The 27432-nt window shown below is 38.9% G+C and overlaps 1 protein-coding gene across 1 annotated transcript in view; it reads right to left on the bottom strand.

Moving 5' to 3' along the window:
• Nucleotides 1–27432, bottom strand: part of PIEZO2 (piezo type mechanosensitive ion channel component 2) — a 316185-nt gene that overhangs the window by 129428 nt on the left and 159325 nt on the right. Inside the window, exon 5 of the mRNA XM_074893340.1 lies at nucleotides 11163–11325. Coding sequence (XP_074749441.1) covers nucleotides 11163–11325 — 163 coding nt within the window. The remainder of the gene's footprint in view (nucleotides 1–11162; nucleotides 11326–27432) is intronic.

Genomic DNA, 27432 nt, shown 5'->3' with positions numbered 1-27432 from the left:
GCAACTTTTCAGCACAGCATGAATTATCAGTGATATGGCTGTGCAAGGATTGCCTAGTTTCAGAGACCAGGACTTTGCACCAGCATGCTCCCTGGTAGAGGTGGGTTAGCTTCTACATCTCTCTCTTCCCTATCTGCAAGTGCTTTTAAGGATGATACCTTAGTCCTTCGTCTTATCTTACCTCCCAGTGGTGTCTTTCATGACCCAGTCAATGATTATTTCCATGAAAAGACTATGACAGCTAAACAACTATAGATTTGATATTTTTTTGTATACAAACATATCTGTTTGTGATTTGGTATCCAAGGTGAAGTCAAGTAACTGAAAGGCCATGTTCCTTTCCCAAAGTAGCTGAAAGGCCATGTTCCAGTGTATGTCAAAAAAACTTCGGATTCTCCCACTCTCACATTCACCGCCCACCAACTGGATTATCTCGGACGGCTTTCCAGTTTCTCACATTGAGCACTTCAAATTGCTGAAGGCAGGCAAACAGTGAACAGTTTTTACATCCACCATGGTGATAATGTGCCTGTTGTTTTAACACTTTCTGATGATTAAATAGCCATGCAAGTACACGCTCATCACAGAACACCATTACTCCAGTCAGGCTGTTTTGCAAAGCTCTTTTTACTACGTGGATTAGTTTAAAGCTACAAACCCATGCCACATAGGCTACAGTTAGAAAAATACTTTTACTTCCATAATAAATTACTTATTATGCAATTACAGGATCCCTGTGGATGCTGATTAAATCAAATAAACTTCTCCATTCAAGAAGTATAGAGCATTTGTGAAGCCATAAACATGTGTTTCCATGACCTTTGCTCTGCAGAGTAGGGCCCCAGGACTTTTTATAAACAAACTAAATGCAGTTTAGGTTTTCCAGCAATCGTGTGGAAGTCCCAGGAGTATTTATTGTACAACACTTTTTTAAACTGCCAAATTGAGACAGAGAACAGACAAGGAAACAGTACAGGCTCTGTGGCAGCTATGGCAGCTACCATTGAGGCCAGGGCCAGAATGTCCATTAGCTACTTTGGGGGTTACTTTATTAACATCCAACTTTTAAATGTTTCATCTGGTACAGTATAAACACTACTGCACAAAGATATCCTCTAGTCCCAGAGATGTATTTACTAATAGGAAGCCTTAGCTCCAACCTAACCCCCATTCTTGCTTCAGAACACTCCTTGCTTTGTACCTATATTTAATGGTATTGTGTCTGTAAACACAAGTTCGCTCCTTTATTGACTTTTTGATTCTAGAGAGGACAGGAATGAAACTCTTCAAAAATTGAAACAATGAGAGCAACAAAATTTAACTAACTAGAATTGTTACAACTAACGATATACAAGTCTCTGACTGGACACAACTCCCATCCCTGCAAATGCATTGCATTAATTACTGGGACTTCTCAAGCGTGCACTGCTAAGCTCACAAGAATAAGTTCTCATGAGAGCTCAGGTGCTTCCTCCTTCCAGTTGGCTCATAAATATTGTACAAATAGCCTCTTCTGCAGTATTTTGACATTTCCTCCCAGTCAGAACCAGGAAACAAAGAGAGGAGTGAGAAAATAAAAAATAAGCTTGAGAAAAAGCATACAGTTACATGAAGTTCACCAACTGCTTTTAACATGTTGCTTTTAGAATTTTTAACAAAGGTTAAATGGTTCCTGCTCTGTCAGCTCAATTCATCTATGTATTATGTGGACATTTAAAAAGTTCTAGAGATGCAGTGATCAGTCTCATTATCAAACTTAATGTCAAGATGACATTGTGTTTTCCAAGGGTCTGGATTGCAGGTGGCAGAAATGCAACCTGCAATGAGATTGTATGGCAGCACTGCTATGCTCCTAAGGCAACCTGCTTGTGTGGTTATGTTCTGCAAAGTACCTCTGTGAAGGAGAGCCTGAAACAACCTCCTGACGAGCACTGCGTGGGGTCACTGATTTAAACATGTTCTTGTTGCCTCTGAATTGCCAGTGGGGCTGCAGGGCTCACCCCATCACCTGGCCACTTCCCAGAGCCTGCTCCTTCCTGGAGCAGGCTTACCCAAACAGCTACAGGTATGCAGGTTCAGCACGAGGGAAGAGTCGTACATCATGGTAGACCATGTTATTTATTGCCGGTGATACCAGAAAAGTGCATTCATGATCTGGATTACCTTGAAGGTGCATGGTTTGGCTTGCAGAAAAGATAGGTGCACCCACTTTGCCAGGAGACAAGAGTGAGCAAGCCAATCCGACCTCCTTCTGGCAATTTTAATCAGTCTCCACAAGAACTGCTCTAGCTGTAGTATCCCAGACCTCAGTACAGACTTCTAATCCCTGCTCATGATAGCCACACGAGTTTCTTTAAAGTCAGCTGGATTGTCTTCATGCTGCCCTGCAGTTTGCATGCCCTGAGGCACATGCTCATGGCCCCCTGCTGACTGTTACTGTAAAACCATGAATCACTCTTTGGCAGAGAATTAAGATATCATTTCCTATAACTATTTCTTTACCTCTAATCAAAGATCATATTTTTATTCCATAACTGTTAATAGAGCAGCACAGATACAATTTATTAGACATCTTTGTCTAGACAAGTCTGTTCAAGCCATTACTATGCCCAAGTTTTTGGACTTCCTTTTCATTTAGAAAAAAAACACTTAATGAACAATTTGGTTGAGGAATCATGTGAGACAAGCTATTTGATTCAACTACACCAGCAGAACTATAGAAATAGACTCTCTGTCTACTATCACATTGTTTTAGTCCAATTGCCTAGATATTGCCTAAGCTGGTCCACTCAGTCTAGATGAAACATATCATAACATGACCAAGTTCCTATTTTTAAGCTTGCTCTAAAAGCCTTTTTCCATGCACATAGAGCAGTACATACATATATGCATACAGAAATGCATACAGAAAAAATAATCAGAATAACAATGTTCTTTAGACAGACCCAGCTGTGAATACAAAAGCTGGAAAAGAAACTCAGCTGCTACTTGTTTTACCATCAAAGGAACTTTGCAAGCCCTTAATGTGATATAAATTATTGTCGTTTTAACCTGTAGTCAATACTAAACCACGTTAAGGTAATCATTTATTGAATTTCCAATTTTGCAAGAAAGCGAAGAACTCCACAGCTGTTTTGAAAGCGTCAGCACGTGAGCAGCGGATTTCCCTGCTTTTTCTGCCACAGAATAGATACAAAAATTTCCACATAAACAACTCCCACATGTCATTCAATTTGAGCTCTACAGAAATAGGGCTGCCTAGCAAGAGTATCTTCTTTAAGGTCACCTTGGGTGAGATACATGTTGTGCTCAAAGGGAGCTCAGGTGGGTCTAGTGAAAGCCATAAGGGAGCGCCACTCTACACACGCACAGGGGGTGCATGGGGAGGGAGGGCTGCAGACTGCAAGCCGGGACAGAAAGAGAAAACTGGGTAACCTCAGGGGAAGACCCTGATAAATAAGCTGAACTAATCAAGTGTAAGACAATTGCAATGAACATTTTGGTAGGTGTGACATTAATGAGATAGAGGCATTTTGGAATTTAAACAGTAGTCTAAAATTTGTATTAATCAATTGAATCACTGAAAAGAAAAATCCTAAATTAACTTTAAGTCCTATGAATCTTAATGAAAAATTTTATCACTAATAGATCTCACATGTGCTAAAGCTTGGGTTAAAGGCCTACACAGCATTAGATACATTCATCAAGGATGTACCATCAGAAATAACTTTCAGTGTGTTTGCAGTGTTTGATAGTAATGAATGACATACATTTCCACAGTAAAATCCTCTGTGGGAAAGAGTCATTCACTAAAAAAAGGATCAGCTGTTTACTGGAAACGCATAGGGGACAGAGGCATTTAGGAATTCAGAGGAAATGAAAAATAAAAAATTAATAGAGACAAGCACAGTTCGGAAGCAGGATAACAGGAAGGCAACTCATTAAATCCTGTATACAATAGATATTGTACTGAGAGGGCCAAAGATTATTTCACTTCCCCATGTACCTATCGCACCTGAGCAAACACCAAGTGATTTCAGCACAAGACTCACTTGGCCAATATGGAAATACAGTTTCACATCTTGACTTCAAAAAGATGTCAGGCATATAAGCCAAATTCAAAAGAGAGGGGAACTCACAGGCAGAATTCAGTGGTTTGGCCTGAGATGATTAAACACATTTTTTTTTTTTAGTGAAAAGGAAATAGGAAGAGTTGGGTTATGACTACAAGGCACAATTCAGTACAAACTCTAAATGAGCTAGTGCAGGTATGTGAAGCAGTACAGCACCCATATGGAGTAATTCCGGGACAAGAAATATATATGTTATACCATTAGCCATCTTGCTAAGAAGGATGATAAATAGCTCAACCATGGTGCTGTGGTTATTTGCAGCAGTGCCTCAGCTCATACCAAAGCGGCTTGGGTACTTTTCCAGTACCACCCTGAAGAGACACAGATTACTGGGATGAACAGGAGAATGGGACATCTAATCTACAAGAGGCTCCAAAATTACTTGACTTCTTTCATCTTGCAGAACAACCTTTAAAGAAACACATTATTTTTCTCCCAAAATATCAGAGAAATAAATGCTAGAGAAGGAAACAGTATACTGGAGCAAAAGAGTAGAAGAACTAAAAGGGTTATAATGCAGTTATGAATACATGTACAATATAAATTAGATGTTTTCTAATCACCAGAAAAGCAAAATTACAGAACAGGGTCCTGTCAGGTGCAATGGGATGAAGAAAAACTGTCCTGTTTTCAAGATGGTGCTTCCTACCTTCCAGAGGGAACTGTGTGATACAGCTGCCTGCAATACAGCAGACTGAATTCCGTGACCCAAGAGATTCCTTCTTGTACTGTGTTATTCATCACTTAGGCCGTCCAAAGGCAACCATGTTCCAGGACTTTCCTCTCCTGGTTAACACATCTGTATCTCAAAATTTGGAACTGAGGACTGTTAGAAGAGCAAGCTAGCAACCACAGTGAAGAGCTGCCACAAGAAGCATTTCCTCACGTCACGTTTCTAACCAAAGCAGGACAGGTGAACGCTGAAGTTTCATGCTGAACAGGCTAACAGCATTTGGTAATACATAATGTATTACACTATGTAACATTATGTAGCTGAGGCACTGCTGTAGTATAATTACGTATTTATGTTAAGACTTATCCAAAGACATGTGCATCAAACCAAGAAGCTAATGTAACTTGTAAACTTTTGACCCTTGTTAAGATGAGATGCATTAGAATTGTTACTGAGGGAGGCAGCTGGGTAAGGTCTGGCAAACTTCACCACTACAAACATCACAAGTGAAGCGGTAAGGGAGCCTCACCTACTCCTATTAAACCATATAAATAAGGTTTTAAATCCTATTTACAGCATATTCAAAGCACACTAAGACCAACTGCATTTGGACCAGTTCTCCAGAGGTCAAAACCAAAGAAATATTTATAAGCAATTAGAAAAGGTAGGCCAGTGCCATACTAAATAGAGATGACAGTGAGAATATAAAAGAGGAATAAAAGATGTGTCATCAGGAAGCTAAAAGAAGCCAAGAAGTTCCAATCCTCTCTTTCCCTCTTTATCACCTGTAGTACTTTCCACAATAGTCATCATTCGCTATCTCTGAAGAGAATCAAATGTTGAAGGAGAAGAAATTGCACATGGGAAGATGTTTAGAGGAATCAGGGCCAAAGGGTCCCACATCAGTGAGAGCTAATCAAGTCAGATGAATGTTTCATAATGGCAAAATAAAATTAAATTAAGATAAACACAAAAAATAAATCATCTTAGGAAAAATATAGCCATCCCAGGCTTTAAGAAAAAATGGGATGGTCATCTAGATGGTGTCATGGGCACCACTGTAAACAGCTTTAAAGGAGATCTCTGCATCTGAAGGCAAGAAAAACAGCAATGTGCTAGCAACTAAAAGGACTGTGACATCAGATCTTTCTCGGAGATGTGTTCTAAACTGAACTAATTATCCATATTATATAGGACATCCAGGTAGGTGATATGCTAGTAGAATTGTCCAACCCAACAATCTCTGAATCTAATAATGAAGGTCATAATACCATCATTTAAATTAACAAGACCTTGCCTGAAATGTTGAGGCACTGATATTCCCTGTAGCTCAAAAGAATATTGCAGAATTATAGTTAGTTCAGAAAAAAAAGTAATGAAAATGACAAAAGAAATTGAAAAAAGAACAGGGATTGCTTACCCTTCAAAGGACAATTATGCAAGATAATAAATACATTTGATTTCCCTTATACTATCTCACTCAGTTTTATAACATGTAATACAAGGGACCTTCCATAAAATTAAAGAGTGTTAAATTTAAAATAAAATCAGAGAGCACTTATTAAATTGTGGAAGTCCTTGCTTCATGACGCCACCAAAGCCAAGAAATTAATGAGGTTTTAAAAGGGTCTGGATAATTATATGTTTAACAAGATTATCCAGAGTAGCTATAATTAAAAACAACATTCTTTGGAAGGGATTTGAAACCACATGTTTTAGGATTAAAGCCAGTCTCTCACTAGGAGAGATCAGGATAAATTGTAATGTTGGAGATGGGGAAAAAGGGTATTCCCTTACATGCTTACTGTCCTTATCCAGTAGGTACCAGCTGTTTTCAGGATGAGGATACTGGTCTAAATGGGCAATTTCTAGACTAGGAAGTCCTTGGACAAGGCATGGGATGTCCAAGCTCTCAGAGCCTATTGATTCTGTCCTGTATGTATTGCAGCTACACTTGGAGACCTGGACCAAAAGAGAGCTCCTGACGTGCTACGTGCCCAATGTAGGCGTAGAACAAATAGCCCTGTCACTGTTTAGAAAGACAAAGCTAGGAAACCACATTTTTACTGCCCCTATTTGCCAAGGGACACAGAAGCTGAGAGGCAGATGAAGTAATAGACTTGAGGACACAAACCAAGTTTGTGGCCAAAGTAAGAACCATGCTTGTCCTCCTGACTCCAGTCCAGTATCTTGACTCCAAGCCAAGCTCTCCTCACATTCTTCCCAAACTTTAGTTTATTTTAAAACAATTTCCTCTCTTTCTTTTTTTTTTCCTTTTTGAGATCCCAAACAAATCTCTGCCTTCTGCAGAAAAGAGGAGGGATGGAGACTCTGGGATCAAGCTTGCCTCAGATTATGGGACAAAGTACAGACCCAGTGGTTCCATTTGCTTTCTAGAAGAGTGTGGATGAGAAACAAGCTCAAATGGACAAGCCAGCAAGTGTCGTGGGAAGAAGTTGCATTTAAGACTACAACTGTATATTTCAATTAAGATCAACCTCTTCTAAAGTTTTAAGTTGTGCAGTCTCAGAAGGATTTTCCTCCCTGCCACTGTCACTTACAATATTAGGCAATTCATCCATAGTCTCAAGCTAAAGCTACTTCCTTTCTAATACCTATCAGACTCTATATACTGTATCTGCATTTTGGCATATAAACCACCATCTGCACCAAATCAAAAATGTCATACTTTCAGCTGCAGCTGGGAGTTAACTGTACTTTCTTATTTTCTTCCACCTTTTACACCTTGTGACTGGCATTGTGCTTTTCAGCATGCCCGGGCCTGTCTCCAGCTGAATTCACCTGCTTTAAATTTTCTGAGCCCTAATAAAAAAGGCCTGCAGACACGTTTGCTCCAAGTGTGCAACCATTTAGGGGTGGTAATGAGTTGGACTGCAGCCTGGTATCTGGCAGACCTTCCTACTTCATGACTCACTGTTAATTAAAACCACACTCTTTGCTTATTCCTAGGATAGCGTTACTTACAAATAATTGAGAGTCTCTCACTGCCTTATAGCCTCCTCCTCCCAGTTCTGTTCTGTAGAATATGCTTTTCTGATGGAGATCTGTTTCCCTTAAAGTTGGATGCAGTGTAATGAAGAAAGACATCCATTTTTCAATGAATCCTCGTAGTCCTTAATTTGGATTCTGATACTTTTTCGTATTTCGAATCGCATCTCGATCCACAATCAATCTGATCCATTGTACTTTACAGCTGGTTTCTGGAGGCTACTGCCATGATGAAGGACAGCACACAACTGAGCATCACAGACTGCTACTCAACTCCAGGGATTTTTTTGGCATGCCCATATAACAAGTGAAATGTGATGGATTCACACAGCGCCTTGAAAAGGTCACTTTTAGAAGTACGAAAACAATTAACAGGTTTTCTTGTACATAAATTTTAAGAGTAGATAGATTAATGTTTCTTTTTTAATTGAGCGTATTTCCATAGTATTTCACTCTCCCCCCAGGCGAAGGGGTCTGAGAATCACTCAATGTAAATAATTTCATGCAAAAATGTAAAGCTGCAAGACAAACTCTCTGTTTTTGCCTGGAAGTCACAGTGCTGATTTCTTGATTTATAGAGCCATGTGTGGCTAGGCATCTAGCAATCTGAAAAGTCACCTCCCTTATGGCTCTGTTGAGCCTGTTCAAAACAGCTGATGCATTCTTAACAAAATCTTGTACCATGAATCTCTGATGACTGGTGGCAGGGACTCTCAGCAAAAGCTCTTCAACTCTGGAATTGGCTATAGGTCTGGTCTAACAAACCCAGGACTATTTCTCTTGGAGGCACAGTACCAAGCTCAACACTTCTCCTGAAGCATTTGTTTGTAGGGCAGTTATTGCTGCAAATCATTTTGCATTCTCTAATTCAATGGAGTTACATCATCAGTAGAGAACTGCACCAACACACAGCCACAGGCATCAGTCAGCTAATGCAGAATTCAAAGAACCGATCACTTACTTAGCTTTCCCTTTTACAGTGTACTCTACCAAGAAAGAATTGAAAATTATCGTGTGAAACCCACACAGTTTGGACTCATTTTAGATCATGCCAATATTCTCCCAAATTCAGACACTCAGCTGCATACTCTGCATATGCATTAGGTTCCTTAGAGTCAGTCCTGCCAAATACATATTCCTAGCAGATTCAGCTGCTGCTGCAGCCTCCTCCTAGCTAGCAGAAATGATTCCAGGATGTTATGTGCAGACACCTAGAAAGAGAAAGCTGAAGTTTGGAAAAATGTGTTTAACAGGTATTTAATTTTCCATTCTCTATTTCACTCCATCTTTAAAAAACAAGCAGGTTATTCTGATGCAGATTCATCATTTCAGCTGTGAAGATCAGAATTCCTTAAAGCATTGGGGATCACCTCACACAACAGTAACTATTACGCCTTTTTTTAAAAAATGCCTGTGATAGAGTTCTGAGTGCCACTAAATCTAAATACAGCTGCTGTGTTCACTAAATATTCTGTAATACATACAGTTTACAGAACATAAATAATTTTTTCTGGGTTTTGATGTGAAGAAATAAAATACATTTATGCTGATTTTTATTTGCCCAGTGTCCAGTATCAATATTTCTTTGCAGTCAAAGTTTTATCCTTCTTCTCCCCCACGCTCTTCCTTCGTGGAATATTCTGGCCCATTTAGTTGCACTGGTGGATTCCCCCGAGGTAGCCAGTCTAGGACCAACCCAATTTAAAGCTACACTTTGTGCTACGTAATCAGTGTTAGCTTGTTTTTTTTCCCCTTGCATTCCAGGCAAATGACTATCAAACCCTGCCTGGAAGCCAGCACCCATCCTGTCCAGGAGACCAAGCTCCCTTCGACCCAGACTCCAGGCTCATGCTCACCTCTAAACCAAACACAAAGTGAATATCTGAACATCGTCATTCAGATTCAGAGGAACCTAAGCATGTCCTTTTGTTTCTCATCTGAGTTTCTGCCATCAGCTTACTCCTGTGTTATGCATGTGCATGCTTTCTTTCCAGGAGATCAAGGGCTTCAGAGAAGTCTCTTAGAGCCCACTTTGGTAAAATGTAATTCTTAAGAGAGATGGTCTGAACACAAAACATGTTAATTAGACATACTTCTTAATACTTCAAACGTCTCCCCTTATGGATATAGCCCCAGATTCTAGCCTGCTGCTAAATCCATTTTGCACAGCTCCAACAATAAAGCAGATTTAAAGCTGATAAAACCGGCTTCCAGGAGACACAGCAAAACCTTACGTACACTCATCAGGCAGAGGCCATACACATCCTCCAATGTGTAGTTAAAATCTGCAATCTTCAGGCAATCCTCAGCCACCAGGAGAGCCCGTAAGAATTACAACTGCAACTCAGTATAAAGCACAGTCCTGATACTGATCTCTCATGTGCTAGAAACTCGACCAGCTTCCGGCAATACCATAATCCAGACAATATGGCAACATGCAGAGAGGCTTTTTTTCCTCTCTATAGTGGCACCAAAATGGGCAGCTGATCCCCCTAAATACTTTATCCACTTCAAAGTGCAATTCCTATTTGAAATAAGCAAGTTGCAACTGTCTCCCCTAAAAATGGAGTTTTGAGAGTAAAGAAAAAAACATTCCACTCATACGTGAAAGAAGACAGAAAATGAGACCCAAGGCACACTAGACAGTCTGATAAAAAACATATTAAGATTAGTAGTAGGAATTTCTCTGCACTCTGGGCTAAATTCCCACTGTGGCTTTTTATATTATAAAATTGTTTCCCTCTTTCTGTGGATTTTTCTGCATTGAGTATCTCTGCCATTCTTTTTCCCACTAGTAAAATACACAGCAAACACCTCAACACTTCCAGTTAAGCCATTCCCAGAAATTATCCTTGAGCTTATTCAGTATGACCACAGTTTTAGATAACTCCTTCCATGAATGTAATACACAGTCTCTCTTCCCTTCTCCTAAGAGTCATTCCTGATAATCACTCAGATGCTGCTGTTATTCTTGGATAACAAGTTTGGAAATATAGATGCTATCTAAGGAACTGAGCAATGCATGTAGCAAAACAACCTTGTCAGACTTAACCACCAGCTCTGGTGAAGAAACAGCTTGTGATCTACTGTCATGATCATTTCTTAACTCAAAACGATCTGAAAAATTCAGTAGCAAACCTACAACTTTTCATATTCCGCTTTGTTTTCTCAAGATAATAACAACTGTAGCTTTTCCACTTTAAAAACAGCTGTTTAGTTTTCTGAAATTAAGTTCACTTCTTAACATATCCAGTCCTCATGAAACCATTTCAGAACATATCTCAGACAGGAATGCCAAAGCTTACTATTAGCTAAAAGTCGTACAGATAGAAATGTGTGTTTGATACCATTTCCTCATTTTCAAATTGCATGTTGCACTGTGCTGCATCCTCGGTTACTGGCTTCTGAAACATGTTGCGGCAGATGAGCCATATTGTCAGACTAGCAATGAACATCCCAATATCTGGTACAAATAGTCTGATCACGTTGCCAGCATCTGCTCCTTTCACACTGTATGGGATGAAAAAAAAACCAAAAAAAAAACAAAGAAACATTTGTTACTTCTAATGACATTTTCAATTGGAACAGAAAGTTAGCTCAAGGCAAAGAAAAAACACCAAAAATCCAGTAATAAGAAAGCTTTGCAATATATGAAATACGAACATGATCAAGGAACTCTAGACAGACAGGTATTTTTGCTCTCCAGAAGTACAGAATAAGTGGTTATTCACTGGGAGCTCACATACTCATATTTCAGTGATACTTAGCATTTTGATTAACCCAATTCTGAATCCATTTTGTGAAGAGCAACGCAAGGCACGGACTTCAAATTCAACAAGAAAGATTTCAACTGAGTTCCTAGAAGATCCATGTCTATAAATCACAATCCCTTTACTGGCACCCTTTGCAAAGACAACAGCATCCAGCTCTACCAAGAAGGTCAAGCAAAGACAAGATAGCATTCATGTCACCTCTAAGTGTGCCCTAATCATTCCTGCAGACAGAGGAAGAACCAGAAAGTCTGTAATAGTTTAATAGGTTTTATTATGTTAACTGTTAATACGTTTCATTCAGTCAGACTTCTTAAATACCTTTCTGGGTATTTAAGTACTAATATTTAAGTACAAATATTTAAATACTAATTAAACTGTTAGATCCCCACCAAGAAAACCTTTCTTCTCCTCCAAAAGATCTTTAAGACTGGATTAATTTTATGTAGAAAAAAACCTGCATTGCTTCATTGTGCAGATTTAATTGTTTAGGCTGGGAAATATGACTTTATGAGTTTGGATGTGGTGTCTGAATTTGTTTCACTGTTAGAATGGAGAATTTGGATTCAGATTTAGTGGCACAATGAACTGTTTATTAAGCTGCTGCATGGACTTACTGAGCTTTTAACTATTGATGAGAGGATATAATCTTAATTATTTGAAAGTGTACAACATATACCTGCAAATCTTGAAGTTAATACATTTTAAATATGCAGCTCCAATCTTAATTTTAATTCAAGTTTTTATAGGGCTTTGAGTCCATAATCAGTTCTGAGGACAGGTGAGGCATCTGTATAGCTCCTTGGGCATAGGTGAGTGCATTAGACTAGCTCTTCACAGCCTGAACTGGTAGAAAACCTTGGTAGGTTGTTTTATAGATGCAAAAGAAGATATCACCTCTGGCCTTTCTTTATCATAACACTTTGAAGCCTAAAAAAAGCTATTTGTGAAGGGCTTACCTGCAACTGCTGCAATTAACTGCAGATCTAGAGTATCTAAAAAGTCTCTAATGTGATTATGATAAAACCACTGTCAGGAATCTTGTTGGCCTGCTCATATGCCTTAGATCAAATCCTATATTTCCATCACTGCTTCTGACCCAGCTTTTCCACTGCTGTATATCTTGCAAAATAACATATGCCCAAAGTGGGAATAAAATAAGCGACCAGAAAGCTAGCTATAATGTTTGTTTCAACAGGTACAAATGAATGTATCATGGGAAGCAGTGAGCAATGTGCAGGTATAGAATCATAGAATCATAGAATTATTCAGGTTGGAAAAGACCCTTGGGATCATCGAGTCCAACCATCAGCCCTACTCTACAAAGTTCTCCCCTACACCATATCCCCCAGCATCTCATCTAAACCACCCTTAAACACATCCAGGGATGGTGACTCCACCACCTCCATGGGCAGCCTATTCCACTGTCTGACCACTCTTTCCATGAAAAATTTTTTCCTAATGTCCAGTCTGAACCTCCCCTGTTGGAGTTTAAAGCCGTTCCCCCTTGTTCTGTCACTAGTCACCTGTGAGAAGAGACCAGCACCAACCTCTCTACAATGTCCTTTCAGGTAGCTGTAGAGAGTGATGAGGTCTCCCCTCAGCCTTCTCTTCCTCAAACTAAACAGTCCCAGCTCCCTCAATCTCTCCTCATAGGATCTGTTCTCCAGGCCCTTCACCAGCTTCGTTGCCCTCCTCTGCACTCGCTCCAGCACCTCGATATCCCTCTCGTATTGAGGTGCCCAAAACTGGACACAATACTCAAGGTGTGGCTTCACCAGGTATGAGGATGCTGTCCTGCAGCACAATTATGAAATGGACCCAGAAGTACTACTGAATTGGTTTAAAACAGGAGAGGGAAAATTCAAGCTCTAGTTCTTCCCATGCTCAGAGATAGACACAGAATAAATCAACAAGGTGCTGCCTAAGGAAAACAATTTAAGATTTGAAATTGCAGCTTCTTGTATAAGGAAAAGAAAGAAATTGCAATCATGCAACCAGAAAACTTCCTCCTCTGATGTTCTTTGCTGCTATAGATTAACCCCAAATGGTCATGCACTATATGGCAGCCAAGTAGCTTGAAAATGTTTTGCTAAAGGCTTTGAGTTGGACTGAAGCAGAGAAAAAAATTAAGTTAGTCATTGAAAGGCTTGTAAAACAGTTAGATGGCAAAGTCCTTGCTGGATTGCTTGCATGTTTCTTGTGCCACTACTTCAAGCAAAGCATGCTGTAGAGTCAGCTGGCATGTGACAGCATAGCCGTTCTGTTTAACATTACAGAAAATACAGGCTTGACATGTGTCAGTTCATGTTGCAGTACCGTAGCTCTTACTGTCACTGAAGATTAGCTAGTCAAGGCACCAAGTCTGTACTTTCTCCTTTGGCAGAAAGCAGTAAAAAGTACATGTTTAATGAACCTAATTCCCAACAACAGCGTACACAGGATTCACAATAACAATAATGAATTAGTTTCACTCATCCCAATCGTTATGCTGAAACCTGCCTATTAATGTGGTTTTACTAAATAAGTGGCAACAAAATCTGAATTGCTGCTTCTGATTGTATCACTCAGGCATTTTTTAGAAAGAGTGGAAAAAAACCCTGAATCTGGTATTAGTGTAAGAACAGTGTAAATTTACTAGTGTCATACTGAAAAATGGATCAGATTACTTCTATGTAATACTTCTATAAGTGAGCTTTTTCTGTACACATGTATGGACTCCCATAAGCACAAGCCCATCAGATTCAACACACACTAACAAATTAAAAGGAGGCAGCCTTCAAATACCAGCACTTCTCAGTCGCACCAGGTTCTCCTTCCTCACATTGTACTCCCATGGAGCCACGCTGGATCTTCCTTCACGTATCCCACTCCCCAGAACAAGGGGAGACCCCTGTGAGAGCACTGCCTCTGTTGCAGCTCACATTTCTTTCCACTAACCCAAACCAAGTGCTTCTGATCTTTCAAAATAAATCATTTAGCATGTTGTTGTGAAAGATGTAATGTACAGTTCAGGCTAGCAATAGCGAGTCTGAACAGTGATACTTAACCACAGAGCAGGGAAAAATTCTGCACATGAATAGTTTATTCACCAAAACCGGTCACAAATGTATGCTGTCCCCGTCTCCCCATGAAAAAGAAAACAAATTGACCTCAGTGTGATAATTAAAAAGGAAACAAAAGATCACTTGAAAATAGAGAAATGTATATTCTTCTATAAAGCAGAATAATAAACTGCTTCATTCAAGTCCAAGCAATTTGCTCCCCAGTTTTTCACAGCAACAGCTAAAACAAAAATCAGTTATTCCCACTTGTTATCTCTGGCAGTACAAAAAAGAATAGTAAATACTGCAATCATTCCACAAACATTTCTCACTTTATTTGCGCATTCACACATGGTCATATTTTGCATTTGATAACAGTCTATGCATTGTGCTCTTTGCTCCAAAAGCGGCTCTCTAACGATGAAGTTAAAACAGAAGCACAGGAAACCTATTCAGGAGATCTAGAGAAACACCTTTTTTTAATCCCTGCAAGAATCACAGTGTACAATGAATTGGTCATAGACCTTGATCTACAACTAGTACAGCATCATGTATTCACCTAAACTAAATAATTTACCTGCAGGGCAACTTTAATTGTAATAGATACCTCTGACTGAAGCTTACAACTCAGCCAGAAACATGTTCTGAAGTGTAATTACAGTAAATGGCAGCTTTAGTATGCTTTTCCCCCTCTTTCGTTCTTTCTTACAGGATGCAGAAGAAAACAGGACACCTCCCCCCCCCCCCAAAAAAAAGTCAGGGGTTTGAAATGTTTTTCTACCTTCCCTTGACCAAGTAAATTACATTGCACATGTGTTTTAAGACAAGGGACTACTACAGTTAGGGTTGCAAGAGTTCCTCTGTAACAAAAATAAATTTTGTGGGACAAAAGGGATTTCATGACTTTTGCATCAATATGTGAAACTATTTTATCATATCAACAGACCTCTAATACAGCAGGTTCCTCATCAGTCAACCTGTCTTCCTCTGTTGTTTTCAGCCATATGCTTTAAATTTAAGCTTCTTTAGAAAGAGATCATCTTAACTTTCAGTGTTTATACAGAATTTTTCTAGTACTGTGTGACCCTAGTTCATTTCTGAGGTTCACTGGTGCTAAAGAAATTACTAGGCAAAATTTCCCAGTTTATCTGCATTGAGAATAGAGTTAGCTGTAGACATACAGGTTAAAACTGCTCTCTTACTTCATGTACACTCACTAACAGTCAAACAAAAAACAAACACCTTGAAGAAGCGAAGCCAGTATAATTTAAACATTACATTCTTCCCTGGTGTTCTAGAGATCAGAAGCTGATTTTTTGAAAATAAAATTTTGATACCTTTTCTAGAATAATCATTTCTCACAAATTAGAATTACTCATCTACAGAATGCACAAAGCTTTGGTGAATGGTGAAGTGTTAAATACTGATCTGGTCTGATTTCATTTCTTTAGAATGGCAGACACATTATCTTACTCTTTATTTCAGGTTTACAGAATAAAACCAGAAAAGCAGTAGAGCTATTAGAATTCAAATTGGAATGGCTTCAACAGGAAAAAAGTAAAATATATAGTAACACACATGTAAAGCAACATGCATATAATATATAAAATATTTCATACATAGAACAAAAACCAAAAGCCTTCAAACTCTAAATATTTAATATTGTGTTACAAACAAACAAAAAACAGGGAAAAAAACCCCAATCAGTCTTTCTTAAACAGAACTCAAATTAATTCAGCATCAGCAATATATCACAATGTTAAGCTTATGTTAAACAATAAATCAAACAATGCCTCCAGATTAAAGCCCTGTAAAAAGCTTGATTTTATATTGAATACGGGGTGAACAGAGTATTTTAAACTTTATTTTTTACCATAGTTTTAAAAATTTCTCAAAAGCCTTATTCACTGCATACTATACTACCTTTTCTTTTACTTTCTAATTAATTGATTTAATAAAACTGCAATTAGGTAACACTGTATTAACAGTTTACAGATGATAAACTAAGGAAGAGATGCATAGATGCTAATACTTTCCATTCGTCTTGTTTGGTCACTGTGAGACATCTGATATTTCCAAGTGGATCTAATATTTCAGAGTAGTTTACCCATCACTGCAGATGTTTACAGCACAATTCCCATGGGCTTCATCTGCAACTGTAATCACTTGGGTTGGAGGTAAGTCAGACCCAAGAATCATAAGCACGATCCCCTGGAAACATGGACTGGCAGTATCACACAGGTGCTATGCGGTACTGTGAATGATTCATTTGTTTATCACTAGTATCCTCTCTGTGATACAAAAATAGTGGAAACTTTGAGGGTACCAAAGGCTAGCAAGCGGATTGCCTTAGAGATGTGCTTGCTGATCCCTGATGTAGAAATTGGGTCTTGGGGATGGTTGCAGCCAGAAACAGGTTAAAGAGGCCCCTTGTCCTCTCTCAGTTTGAACTAAGGATGAAATGTCTGCCTCTCTACTTGGCTGGGAAACTGACACTTAACTTGTCTGGGGCTGAGGACTGCGGACCCGGTCTGAGCCACAACCAGCACTTCAGTGAACACAGGACACTCACAGTCTATATTTGACACTCACAATCTATATTCATGATGGCATGACTTGTCCCTACTGGTTCAAAACACAAGTTAGATATGATGTTGGTTCACATGGTAATCTTGATATGACTCTCAGGGCAAACCTCTGCTGTGGGTAAAGTATGTGAGTTGCTGAGCACTGGTAGGTCTGCCTTTAGTGTCTGCCTTTAGTCCTTTCCTTACCTCATGTTTACCCACAAATTGAAAATAAATTATGTTGAAAAAATAAAATACAAACAATAATATTAATATTAATATCCACAGGGCTGTGCATGATCACTCTTAATCCTGCACTGCCTTAACGTGACTGTCCTCTCAGTTTATGCAGAGCATGCCACGTGTTTTACCAAAAATACCTGAAGTTACACTTTGAGAGAATTTTGGTCATGCAAAGTGAAAAAGTGGGAGGAAGAGGGAAGCAAAAATGCATAGAAAGCTACTTATAAAAATATTTAGCATGCACTGACCTACCCAACATACAAGTTCAAAGGGCTCCTGAAGTATTTGTAAAATCTTAATCACTGCTTACAAACTATGTCTGCATGGATTCAAAAACCAAAAGTATACTTCGCTTTCTCAGGAAAGATACCTTGCAATGAAGAACACTTTCTGTATTGCAAAAGTGCTTAACCACGTATTAACCAAACATTTGCTTTTCAAACACTGCTATGCACAGAGAGAGCAGCTATTTGAAACTAAATGCACATTGCCAAGTTTTTGGTGCCTCACTGCTTGCATAAAACATTGAACATTAAGAAATTATGGATATGCACAATATGTAAAATGTTGGTTTGTGCCAAGTTTTCTTTTTTAAAGCACCCATTGTTTCTTGTTGTTCATTGACCTTCTAATAAAGGGCAAATTCCAGCTTGCCCAGGGCAGCACGCAGAAGACATAAAATTTAGCTGGGATTTAGCAGCTATCACGCAAAGCACTCAGCTGTGCTATTGCCAGACTCGTGACAGTACAACATCCAGCTTCCTTTGCCCGTGTCCCGCAGCTCCAAATGTGGAGCAGGACTGATGTTGCACAGCCAAGGGGAAGTGAGCACATTCCCTTCCACACCCATGGCGCTGCGTGCGCCAGCCCCAACAGTGCTGTGGAAACAACAAGCCCCTCCACAGCATAAATTATTTCAGATCAAGATGGGAATATGATCCCAGATGGAGGCAGAGCCAAAGTGAGCAGAAGAGACCTGAGGACACTTCAGGTATAGGTACATTTTGGTCTGAAATCTTCAGACTTTCCACTGTGTGTACGTACGTTTCTCACTTGCTTCTCACTTAACACACACATTGTATAGGGATTTGGCTACAACACTAATTCAGTATTCATTGATCACTATAAAACATGCACAGTTAAATCTGTCCATAATGCTCATAAATTCTTGGTGATTGACAGCAAAGTGTTTACATAAAGGCATACAGATATCCATACGTTCCACAATATTTCTGACTAAAAGAAAGTGCTGAAAAGACTGAAGCAGTGATTATTACAAAACATACTTGCTCCCTCTCTTTGCAGCTTTCACTGTTGGAGCATGAACAGATCATCATTTCAAACTAATTTTTGTTTCATTCTATAGCCAGCATATAATATAATCACAGAAAGTAAAAGACACATCTTTATTTTTCAGTCAGCAGCAGATGAGGAGGGAATAGTATTTCCCCCAATTACAGCAAGCGACATTGTAAATTACTGTCATTTTACAAAGCCAGATTACCCTCAATACAGAGGAAAGGCACGCACCACTAGGAAATGCCACGGTTTGAGCTGGAGTGCCCATCACACATCAGCGACTGCATGGGGACACCTCCACCCACCACAGCCCCGTTCCTAATTCAAAACTATCCAAGTGCTACATTTGCAGGGATGGGACCATTCACCAAGACCCTGAATTCTTCCACATAAAAAAGCTCCCAGTCCACCCTGTCTGCTCTGAATGAGCCCGTCCTTCTCTTCAGAGCATCAGGTGGGACAGGACAGAAGGCAACATCTAACCTTCCCCACCGTCACCTGCCTGAAAATACCAGTGGCTTAGAGGCAAAAGCACATGGGCATTGTGGGAAGCAGGCTCCGGTCATCAGGGGCATATGTCCAACATCTCCCTTTACCCACCAGCTGATTTCCATCAAAACTGGACAGAAGAAACATCCTGATTTACCCTTGGTGCACTCTGTTCAATTCCACAGCATCAAGTCAAAAAAGAAGAGTGGTAGAAATCAGTGGCAAACTAAATGCCACAACACCCTGAGATGGTGCTTCTTATTCTTCTGTAAATGACAAAATTCCTGGGTGGCAAACACCCCACGTACATGTGGGAGGGGAAAGGACTGCACTGCTTGAGAGTATCTGCTCAATGGCTGGGATGTGTGGCTACCAGAGACCTCTCTCAGGTGTGGGAGGCAATTGTGGTGGTGTTTTGCCAGGTGGGAGACTCTGACCTTGGCTAAGCATTGAAAAGGACAGGATTGCTCAGATCCAAATGGGGCAAAAAGGAGCTGAAGTTGAGTGCTCCCACTTTTGCCTCCAAGCTGGGTGCCCTTTGTCAGCACACTGAGCAGGCTGGTCAGACCCTGTACATGGTATGTTAGTACTCCACCGGCCACAGGCTTCCTTGTGTTTCATGTGCCAATTGCTATTTGGAGATCTCCCATGATTTATTCATGAACAAAAACCAACAAAAACAAAATGAAACACAAAGCCAAACCGTTAAGCATGCGTCCTAGAGAGTTTTTGGATACTAATTGCAATGCTGATTGCTCTCCAGATTAAAACAAAGACTGGCTTACATTCTGCTGCTGGTGGGTTTACCACTGTATTGCTCCCAGCTACCACTGTACTGCAGGAGGCTGGGCCGTGCCAAGAAAAACACTGACAACAGTCTCACAACTCAAGTGCTCAAACAACGTAGTCCATAAAATACCTTCTATCAGATGTTCGTTTCCTTTGAATCCCTAGGTTGAATGGCATGAGAAAAGTTAGCCGAAATTAATTTAGCTGAAAAGAAAATAAGCTCAAGGGGTGGCAGGAAACGAGCAACCTAAAAACCTGATGCAAACGGTTGGATAAATAAGATTCCTCCTGAATGGACACAACTTCTGAAAGGACCTTATGCCATTGCTGAGGCAGCCCAGACCATCAGATCAACATGACACAATGACACACTTGAGAGGTGCAAGAATTCTATATGGAAATTACACAATTGTCTGAGCACAGAGAATATTTCTCCTCACTTGCAGTTAGCAAGGAGAACATATCTGACATATAAAATTATTTAGTAATTGTGTAGTTAAAATTAAAATATAAAATTATTTAGTAACTGTGAAGCTTCAGTTAAAGATTGCTCTGCCATCACTTCCTTCCTTCAATTTCATGATATTCCTTTACTTGTCATAGCATCTATTAGTGTGTAGGTACCTAAGTGACATGAGGTTGGTCTTCTTTTTGCAAAGTACTCAGATTACTGTAGCATGCTGTTAGAAAGGACATAGAGTAATAACCATGCAGTTTTCTACTTTTGGTTTCAATGTGGTAGAAATTGATTATTTTCTCATTAAGTTCTTACAAATATCCCTGTTCAACTTTAAGATTCATTCCCCTTTAATCTCATTGGGTTGCTGACTGCACGTGTGCTGCAGTTGCTAGCAGAAAGTAAATTTACCTATTTGATTACAGCCCTGAGCCTCACAATCTCTTATTTGTCTCCCCGGTTTTATTTAAGGCCCACCTGTGTGCATTACTAAGTCTTTTTGGTTTTTTAACCACTGATGTTGCATAAAAAAGACTAAAAGCTGCCACTGTGAGATTTAGGAATTCTCCTGTCATAAATATGCAGCCAGTATAACACTCTTGTGCAGGGGGCTGGCAGAGAAGTATCAGGATGAAAACAGGCATACTGTGCTCTGCTAACACTTGCTAGATTGAATGACCCCCTTCCACAGCTTCCTCTTTTGAAATTCATAGAATAGAATAGAATAGAATAGAATAGAATAGAATAGAATAGAATAGAATAGAATAGAATAGAATAGAATAGAATAGAATAGAATAGAATAGAATAGAATAATTTCAGTTGGAAGGAACCTACTATGATCATCTAGTCCGAATGCCTGACCAATTCAGGGCTGACCAAAAGTTAAAGCATCTTGTTAAGGGCATCGCCCAAATGCCTTTTAAACACTGACAGGCTTGGGGCATCAACCACCTCTCTAGGAAATGTCCAGTTTAAACCTCCCCCCGTGCATCTTTGAACCATTCCCATGTGTCCTATCACTGGATCCCAGGGAGAAGAGACCAACATCTCCCTCTCCCCTTCCCCTCCTCAGGAAGCTGTAGAGAGCAATCAGGTCACCCCTCAGCCTCCTTTTCTCCAAACTAGACAAGCCCAAAGTCATCAGTCACTCCTCATAGGACACCCTTCCAGTCCTTTCACCACCTTTGTTGCCCTCCTCTGGACGTTCAAGGACCTTCACATCCTTCTTAAATTGTGGGGCCCAGAACTGCACACAGTACTCAAGGTGAGGCTGCAATAACACTAAATACAACAGGAAATACTAGGTGCACCACAGTCTCTTATTTTTTCTGAAAGCATTGATTTTAATTATTGTCATCTTCCTGCCACAGACTACAACGTTGTCTACCTTAAAAATAATCCAGTGTTAACCTATCGGGTTTCAGACTTCTTCTGAACATACTAACAAGAGGAATCATCCTCTTTCTGCTCACTAACTACAACTGCCCTCACATGGTCATATTATTAATATTGCATATTTAACTGAATGGGCAATCAATATTTTTCAAATATGCACACAATTGAAACGTGTGCCATGAAAAGCTGTGAAGTTAGAGCCTGTACTGCTCCTAATGAGAGAGGAGTGGGAATGCCATAAAAAGCCTCTCTGACTTCTTCTGTTGGATTTGGAGAGATCACTTCTGCAAAACATCAGCACTGTCAGAGTCCCAGAGTGGAGACAGGACTGAAAGAGCAGCTGGAGCTGAGAGTCTGGTCTATGAGCATGATTTTGCAAAGGGCAATGGCAGCATATGTGTTATTTCTGACTCAGGAGCTCTCCAGATGTCCTCTCCAAACACCTTCACCTAGAATACAGACGAAGAAAGCTGATACACCAGGTAAAAAATCATAATGACACTGCCTGCAATTAACAAAGCTGTATCTCAGATCACATGGATTCCTAAAGCACTGTTTCCTAAAAAAACAAGGCATACCAGACATAATGAAAAGAGATTGACTAGGAGGATGTTTCAGAGACTTCATTAAAAATTAATAGAGATCTTTGTCTTTCAAAGTTTTATCGTCTCTTGGACAGCAAAGAATAGGAGGATAAAGTTCTTTGCTCACTCATTTTGCCATGGAAAGAGAGAGCCAGATGATCAGCTGATACCAATTATAAATTATTGGTCAAGATTACAGAAGGAAATGAAATATGGGGGCAGACTGATCTGATTTCTAGCAGCACTGAACTGGAGCAGATGTGAGCATCAAGTCCTGCATCTCTTCTTTCCTCCCACATGTCTTTTTTTCTCTGAATGGTAGCCCATGAAGGGAAATCTTGGCTTCTCAATAAGTTCCCATAATTCATCCAGATTTCACAATAACAGTATATATTCCTTTGCATTCTGACAGTGTGCAGAGGCCACACGAGTCCCCAGTGAACCGGGGGTGTTAACCTCCGCTCCATTTTTCTCATCATACGCTTATGGAAAAGAATATTTACTGGCTGCTTGGAAGAGTCAGTACAGAACATTTACTCATGTCAAAAAAAATGGGAAAAACCCTATACTATGGAGCTCTCTTCCAGGGCTAGATTAATTTTTTCAACACAAATGTTATTTTCTGAAATAAAGAAAACTCACTCATTTCCTTTTTTTTTTTTTTTGGATTAATTATTCACCAGTTTACACTGCTCTTTCACAATAGCTCACCATTTGTCCAGAGCATTTAATAATAATCTACCTTTTTAATACAAAGTCTACTAAAATTTTCTGTTCGTTCAGCTACTTTATTTTTTGTATATAGAAAAGGCCTTCATGTATCTGCTTTTATTTCTCTCAGTTTTCTAGTTACTCTGAGCTCTCCAAAAGAGGTGTATTTGACCACACTTCAAATGTATTTTAGGACTTGTCCACAGTTAGGTTGTTGCAACCAGTGTATCATGATGAACATGCTTTAGATAACAGGGCTAATCAGTTTTTTACTTTAAAAAAATCAGGTTTTTACTTAAAACACTTTATTAGCTGGAAGAAAACTATTAAATGAATACTATAATGGAACCCACAAATGTATTCTTTCACCTTTGAATTATATCAGGCTTTATTTTTATGTCACTGTACAACTTCTTATCCTTGTTTTTTGCATTCATGTGCTTTATTCACTTCACTGACAAGTTTTTAATTTAAAAGTTACAGCTGATTTGACTGTTCATTCACAACTGTATCTGCTATAGCAATGAATCTTTCAGTTGTGCAATCACTTGCCAATGTCATCACACAGCAGGGGGATGCAGTCCGATGGCAAACACACACATACACTTAAGCTACAGGAAGACAGCAAATAAATAAAAAGTAATAAAAGTAGTTTTTTACATGCTGAAGCAGAAGAAAGAAATTTTATGACACTGTAGTGACAGTGGGAGGGGAGGGAAGAAGAGATGACAGACACAGAAGAAAATAGATACGCTGCTGTTTGCAGCAATATGGAACAAATATAAAAAATGTACTACCGTTTCCACCCTGGCAGTTGGGTTGTCTGCAGTTTACAGAATCAGGTGTCTAACAGTCGCTTGATTCATTCTCATAGTGCTCAAATTAGGCTAGTGTACTGGAAACAAGGTAGCTTAAAGCCATTCCCTTTTAAGACTGAGGTGTAGTTACACCATTAGTGTTGCAAGAGTCTTTCACAGCTTAAACGTTACCTTGATAGTTGCCAAAGCCCTACTGGGATTCCTGTGTTTTCCTAAAGTTTCACCTTCTGCAGCTATGTGACTGTGCAAGCCACTAACTTTTCCTTACAAAGATTACACATATCCATTTTCAGCCCTCACAGCTATGAAGAAAAGCTGTGAAATGTGAAGCATCTTCAATCTTAAAAGTTAGAAACCAGAAGAAAAATAACATTAATTTTAAATCATTCCACTTGGAAGTTATTCATGACTATTTTTGGCATCCAATTTTTATCTATTTATTACTCTAAGTATGACAATAGCAGAAAAGCCATGAAATACTTCAGGAAGTGTCTCTTTATATCTGCAAAAGAAGTAATCAATGTAGCAAGGAAATTTTTGTTTCTTGCTAAACAATATTACATACTGAAACATACATATTTTTCTTATCTTCATCTGAGTGTATCTAGTACCAGGCACCTCTTTACAGGCAGGAAAAATAAAGGCATATTGGAAGATATTCGCATTTTTCAAACAGGCCACAAATAAGTGGACAGGTTTTCAGAAATTATAACTATTGACATTCTGTCTGAAAATCAAAATTGGAAATCACTGGCCCAGAAGTTATGGATTTATATTTCCATGCTAAAAACCAAACACTTCCCACCCCTAAACTGACTTCTGTATGTGAGGTCTGTCCTTAATTTATCATGCAGAATTACAAAGTCTCTATAATTAGATAGTCCTAGGGTGCAAAATTTGAATTTCTGTTTTGATCCAAATTGCTTTTGTAGACCTACTGTTAAGGCTGGAATCATGGGACAAGCCCATATTAATTCCTAGTTTGTCCTGGGCTATTAAATTATTCAATTTCCCAAAAGCTATCCACAGGGTTGGAAGCATTGGAAAGTAACTTTATAAAAGTATTTGCCTTGGCTTCTAAATACACCTTTGCTCTACTGTTAGAGAAACACTATGATGTATGTAAAGAACCTTCACCCATGCTGACAAATAAGTTTCAGGTTTGTTTGAAAGACTTCTCCAAGTGGGGTATATTTCAAAGTTGACTTTTCTTAAAGAACAAAAGATAAAACAGGTACGAAAGTTACAACACAAAGTCATGTCAAAGGTCAGTTCTCCAGGGTGTGGTTTAAGAAAAAGCAACAACTATAAAGTTTCTATAATGCTTAACTACAGGACAGCTCAAAATAAGTTTTACATAGATTTCTCCTCAGTAGTGTTTTCTACTTAAAATCTTATGCAAGCATGAAGGAAGAATGCTTAATGTGCTAAAATTGTTATTTTATTAGGATCAGGCATATTAGGAAGCATAGGACCAAGGCAAAACTATTTTCAGCAAAAGTGGATCTTTTTGGTTAAAAAAAAAAAAAAAAAGGGAAAAAAAAGGAGTAGTGGATTTTTGGCTTTTGAAATACTGCAGTAGAAATAGGTTTGGGCAGCACTTTCATTTGGAAAATCAGAAGCACAGCGTTGATTCAGTTAAGTTCTCAGCACTTGCAACAGAAAGATTACAGATAAAATGTTCAAGAGTCATAAGGATTCTTGAGTTACAAACCCAACTCCCAAAGTGACTCAGGCACTTGAAAGATGTTATTCTGATGTTTTCAAATAGTTCAGAATGTTAAATTGTTTGATTTTTAATGTTCCCAGAATCCAAGAGTCCCCCTTTTTTAAAGAAAAGAGGCTCTTCACAACCCTTGTGCCAAACTCAGCAAATTGGCCAAAATACGCTTAGGATTGAGCAGTCTCAATATCACTGTAAGCCTCTGTAAGACAGAGTCTCTAGTGAGGAAGTAGGAACACTGGCAAATGTATACTGACACTGATGGTCCTCTATTAGATCTGAAGATAAATCCAGTTCAATCCCCCAGCCGCAACAACCCTAACTTAAAAAAAAAAAAAAAAAAAAAGAAGACAAGAAAAAAGTGGGGAACCTGCCTATTCATAAAGCATCTTGTAATTAATAACACTGATACATTTTTCATCTACACACAGTTGAACTTGAGATTTATCATTGGCATGTCACAGGATTAAGGGATTCGTTATTTGCAAGAGCTCTGCCTCCAGGATGTTTGCATGCCAGATCTTTCGGTGGGTGCACAGGAGGCTGAAGAGGAAGCAGGACTGTCACTCTTCCTGCAAGTAAGTGGCTTCTTGACCTTTAGCCTATCCATGCAGAGGATTAAAACACAGTGGTCACACAACTGTGCTTTATTTGTATAACAAACAATATGATTTTTCTCTGGACTAACTGGTGTGATGTCCACCTTGGATTTTTAATATCTGAATTCTCTCTAAGGTAGAGAATTTTGAATTGTTTAAATTCTAGAGAATTTACTATTCTCTAAAATCTAGTTTATTTATGCCACTAACAATCAATTTTTGCCTTGGTTCTATAATGTTTAACCTCATGAGATATACCCTTGAAGTCTACCGAGTTGCTTATATAATTAAGGATTGTGTGTTTAAAGATCTAGAAATTTCATGTTGCTGCTTTCAGTGTTGTTTAAAAAAGAAGGTGTCAAAGTAGCTGCAATCAACCCAGAGGAAATACCTTTCTTGGCATATTACAGTGATGTACTCTAGAGAACAGCCATGATTACTATAATTATTTTAGGTAGGGAATGTTTATGTTACCATTAAGATAATTACTTATACGGAAAAATGGGCGATTAAAACCTAGAAAATCTCTTAAATCTGTTCAAAACAAATTAAGTTAGTTTAGTGAATGTTTACATATTTCATGGTAGATAATTTTATCGCTTTTTTCAATAAGGACAGCTTTGAGAAAATCCAGTAAGTAAGGAAGCAATTACTAGTCTAAGTGTTTTTAGCCATATGGTGATCATCTCCTGAAAAGCTTCTATAAAACAGTCTCACTTGGTGAATCTCTCTTTATTGTCTCACAGGTGTGCAGCACAAAGGCTACAAAACCATCACTAGCAATATATTAAAAGAAATATTCTATGACATGATTCTTAAGATGAAATGTGTTTATTTCACAAAAGGTAGGATAGTATATTGCAAAACTTATGCAAATGACAACTGTCAAAAGTCATCTTTTCTTATAACTAGTTTAAAAATTAGCTTAAGTTTAAAAAGTATGCTAAAAGGACCATTGGTAGGGGAAAGAATAGAATAGCATAGCATAGCACAGCATACCATAGCATAGCATAGCACAGCACAGCACAGCAATAGAAATAGAAATAGAAATTAGAATAGAATAGAATAGAATAGAATAGAATAGAATAGAATAGAATAGAATAGAATAGAATAGAATAGAATAGAATAG

The sequence above is a fragment of the Strix uralensis genome, chromosome 1, assembly GCF_047716275.1.
Source record: "Strix uralensis isolate ZFMK-TIS-50842 chromosome 1, bStrUra1, whole genome shotgun sequence".
In the NCBI taxonomy this organism is placed as follows: Eukaryota; Metazoa; Chordata; class Aves; order Strigiformes; family Strigidae; genus Strix; species Strix uralensis.
This window is presented reverse-complemented; position numbering and strand designations above follow the sequence as displayed.